Source organism: Diachasma alloeum, unplaced genomic scaffold, assembly GCF_001412515.2.
Source record: "Diachasma alloeum isolate Michigan unplaced genomic scaffold, Dall2.0 Dall_scaffold_00585, whole genome shotgun sequence".
NCBI classification, from domain to species: Eukaryota; Metazoa; Arthropoda; class Insecta; order Hymenoptera; family Braconidae; genus Diachasma; species Diachasma alloeum.
The window spans coordinates 190,134-194,635 of NW_021680717.1; the positions used below are offsets into that span (position 1 = coordinate 190,134).

The window sequence follows — 4,502 nt, forward strand, 5'->3', positions numbered from 1 at the left end:
ACCAGCAAAAAGAGGGATGAGGGAGGGTAGTACACCTTCAATTTTGGCTGGTACAGGTAAGATACGAGGGGATTGTATTCGCTTTCTACCACCAATTTCTTTCACTGCTTTACATGCCCCTTTGAGAGCAAAATTTGATAGCGTCGGTTCCCGGACGCATAGAAGTCGTAGCAGCTCGAATGATTCATCTCAAGGAGACTTTCTTCTTCGTCTTCACAGCGCCACCACGTTTCCTCCTTTTTGATTTTCTTCTCTTCGAAACACCTTTGCCAGAATTTTTTTTTTGCCTTCATTGTATTAGCTATACCCCAAGCTGCAGCTTTTTCGCTTAGGGTTGCGTCATTCGATAAAACTCGTTTCCAAGCTCTTTCTGTAAGAATTTTATCTGCTTCGTGACGTGCAGTTAGATTATCTCGATTTTTTTAATAAGCTATATCGTGCTCTTTGCAGGCTGCGTCGAGTAGATTTATGCCAGGATCACCTCGCTTCAATCGTTTTTGCAATTTGCTCCCTGGACCAGAATACTGGTAGCCTGGTATATGCAATTCAACAGGAAGTTTATTGATGATACTATTCACTAAACCTCTAACTTGACGCCCTTTCTTGGGTTTGTTGCCTTTCGTATCCAAATATGAACTGACTTGTAATGGGATAAATAGCGCGTATTTATAAGTCTTTGTGTCAGTCATCACTAGATCATGGAGGAGTATGGAACTAGATGATTTGTTCAAATATGATTGGACATATGTATGTCTTGAGAACTGGGCAACTGTAATGATGATTCAGCATCAACTGCTGACGAATGAATGGTACGGGTTACTATAAATAAGAGATATTTATAACTCTCTGATCAGTCATTAACCATGAAGTTCGAAAAGCAAACTACACAACTTCCAATAATGAATTTTGATGAACTGACGCAAAAGAAAAAAGGCAAGAAAAAGCGTCACGGACCTCTATTACTTAGTAGTGTGTGAGCAGTTATTTGTAGATCCTCAAATTGTGGGAAGACGAACGCCCTATTGGCTCCCCTAGTTCATCCTAATGGTTTGATATTCGAAAATATCTACGTTTATTCAAAATCTCTGAATCAATCGAAATATCAGTTTCTCAAACGTTTACTCTCACGCATAAAAGGAATAGGATATTTTGCATACAGTGAGCATGATGAAGTCATCAGACCTGAGAATGCTCTACCAAATTTCATCATGTTTTCCGATGATGTGGCATATGAAAAACAGGATAATATGCGAGTATTTTTCTGCATGGGAAGTCATAGAGATGTTGATAGTTTTTACCTTTGTTAAACATATGCCCGTATTCAAAAACATCTTATGCGAGACAATACAAATCTACTGATACTTTGTCGTCAAGATTAAATGAATTTGAAACATATTTATGAGGATCATGTGAATACTGATAGATCCTTCGCAGAATTCAAGAACTTGTGTGCGAAGTGTTGGAATGAAGGTAAATATAGTTTCATTGACATGATCGTAATTGACAAAGATAGTAAAATCCATGAGGGTCGATATCGAAAAGGATTCGATTGCTTCATGAAAAGATAAATACGCACTATTCGAAGGAACTGAGAATAGGTGTTGCGTGACTGCACAAGTGTCAACATGCAGAGCAATAATTTCATGAAGGAAACAAACAACTTGCGGAATATCACTCAAGCGAGTGATGCCATTCGCCGCAAGCATAAAATGATAAAAATAGGTAGAGAAACCAGGGAGAAAGCTATGAGTGAAGTACTCAAACCCGTAATAATTCCTCCCGAGAAATTGGTGGATCAGTCGGTCAAGAAGAAATCTTCAGATTCAAAACGAGGAAAGAAAAAGATTGCTGGTACACCCATTCGAATGCAGCAGGATATGGATGATGATGATGATGAGGAGAGTTCTCAATATGAATCTCTAGAAGATCTCTCATCAAACTTAGAAACGGCACATACAAGTACTCCTATGAAAAAGATATCCCCAGTAAAAGCTATGACCCCAACTGATCGTCCACCATCAATTCAGCAGAAATCTCCTATAGCCTCACAAAAGCTCCTTCAAACGTATTTGGATCAATACAATACTGAGCATGAAAAGAGAGATTTGGATACTGAATTGGGAATACGTTTCCTACAAAGCAGAATGAAAATTGGTGATTTTTTAGTTACTTTTAATAGGGACTTGATGACTCTCAAGGGTGAGGAATATATATTAACTCCTGGTCTCATTGAATTGATCTTCAAGAAGTCGCCTAATATGACCGTTATAACCAAAACTGATAAAAAAACGTACGGCAATATTCTACGGAGTACAAATGCCCATCGAATGTACTATAAACCCAAGGCAGCTCTTCGAACAAGTAATACAATGAAATATCGCAACATAATCGCAAATCGTATCAAATCTGAGAAAACTGGAACAGCTCTCCCTCGGCATATGGTTGCATCAGTAAAACCAAGAAAAATGGACTATGTGTACTGGGATGATCCTAATGAGCTAGTAGATAGACTTCGACTGCTCATGGCGTCACAATCGGCTGGAAATATGAATCACACTAATGAAATTATTTCAATAATGGAAGAATTGCGTAAGGCTGAGATTATTTATTAGACTGTTAGGATGAGAGTTCATCATTTGAAACATGAGTGTTGATGTGTTTGGAAGCCAATTCAGTAATACCAAAAATGCTGTGAGGACTTCCAGTAGTCGTGGTCGTGCAGGAGAAGGTTTCAAAGTTACTTCCGATGGATAGTATGATATGGACCATCGTAGACTGTGTAATTTAGCTGATTTTGTAGATGAGAATGATGCGGTTTCTTTGAAAATAATGCGCAATATGATGAGAGAAGAAATTCGTCTTATATATAATGTCACGGGGCCTATGGGTGCTAGACTGGATGAAATTCAGATAATGATACAATCATTTCAGGAAAATTTTCTGAACACTATGAGACAAAAACGTATTGATGAAGAGGAAGTACAAGAACGTTTGATAGATCATTCGAAGATCATTAACCATTTGAGCGACGAACGAACAACATTAAAAGAATCTGTGTCACGTGAGATTTAGTCAATTCTTGCTGGTCTTCAATCAATGATCACGAACCAATTGGAAAAATTCAAGAAGATACAAATCAAGATCTAGCATTGCGTAATTCTGAAATAATTGGTATCTTAGATAAACGTTTAATTGCATTGGAGAATGAACAAAAATGCAGCAGTAGTTGAAGAACTTCATAGACTAGCTAGAAGAAATTATCCACGAAGACACGTTGATGTGCGCGGACTGGATGAAACTTGGCAGGCAGATCTTGTTGATATGACTGCCTACAGCCGTGAAAACAAAGGTCACAAATACCTCCTAACAATCATCGATATTTTCTCGAAATATGCGTGGGCGGTACCAACGAAAACGCAAAATGAAAAAGATGTGACTGATGCTATGGAGTCTATACTGAAACAGAGTCGTGTACCGCAAAAATTACATGTGGATCGTGGCAAGGAGTTCTACAACAGTGAGTTCAAGAAGCTCATGAAAGATTACCAAATTACAATGTACTCAACCTTTAGTAACCTTAAAGCATCCATTTGTGAGCGATTTAATCGTACACTCAAAGAGAAAATGTGGAAACAATTCAGCTTACAAGGAACATACAAGTGGATTCCCATAGTTAAGACTCTTGTTTAGTCTTATAACGACACCAAACACCGGACGATCCAGATGAAACCCAAAGATTTCACTGCTGCACATGAAAAGTATCTCTTAAAACATGTTTATAGGAAACTGAAAGCTCATCGAATGCGAAAAATCAAGTTTAAAGTTGGAGATAAGGTGCGCATCAGCAAGTACAAGAATGTTTTTGACAAAGGTTACATACCCAACTGGACAACGGAGATATTCGCGATCAGCCACGTTGTGAACACCAATCCTGTGACATACAAACTCGTTGATTATGAAGAAAAACCCATCGAAGGTGGATTCTATAAAGAGAAATTAACGAGAGTGACTTATCCTGATGTTTATCTTGTAGAAAAAATACTTCGAAGGCGTGGAAACAGAGTTTTTGTTAAGTGGTTAAGTTTTGATAGTTCCCACAACAGTTGGATAAATAGGGATGATTTGTAAAGTCTCATAAATGTAGTATTCTATTCAAAGGAATAAAGATGATAATATCAGTTGTGTCAAGAAATGTGCTGTTTATTCAATGAAATAAGCATACGCTACAGTATCAATTAGATTCCTATACATTATTCTTTTGTCATCTTGCCAACTCAGGGCGGATTTTCTTTGGTGAATGGTATGGACTTCATGATTATAACTTTTGATCAAATACTGCGATGTTACAAAATCCTCAAAATATTTAAGACAATCTTTATAATCATTGAATGTGATGGTTTTCAAAGCAGAACTCTTGACACCTTTCGCACATTTTTTCTCCCTTACATCTCCATAAATTCTAAAAGTATACAATTTAGCTCGAAGGCCTATGAACTCGCTGA

The 4,502-nt window shown here is 37.6% G+C and overlaps 1 protein-coding gene across 1 annotated transcript; it reads left to right on the plus strand.

Moving 5' to 3' along the window:
• The first annotated feature begins 3,204 nt into the window (after positions 1-3,204).
• On the plus strand, positions 3,205-4,128 carry LOC107043479. Its single transcript, XM_015265016.1, has 2 exons — positions 3,205-3,557; positions 3,783-4,128. The coding sequence occupies exons 1-2, from the start codon at positions 3,205-3,207 to the stop codon at positions 4,126-4,128; spliced, it is 699 nt and encodes a 232-aa protein (XP_015120502.1).
• Positions 4,129-4,502: the final 374 nt, after the last annotated feature.

Excerpts from the sequence above, each read along its gene's own strand:
- LOC107043479 (XM_015265016.1), top strand. The coding sequence starts at position 3,205 with ATGAACAAAAATGCAGCAGTAGTTGAAGAACTTCATAGACTAGCTAGA. Across the intron at positions 3,558-3,782 it reads AAAGATTACCAAATTACAAT|GAAACTGAAAGCTCATCGAA; the intron begins GTACTCAACCTT and ends ACATGTTTATAG.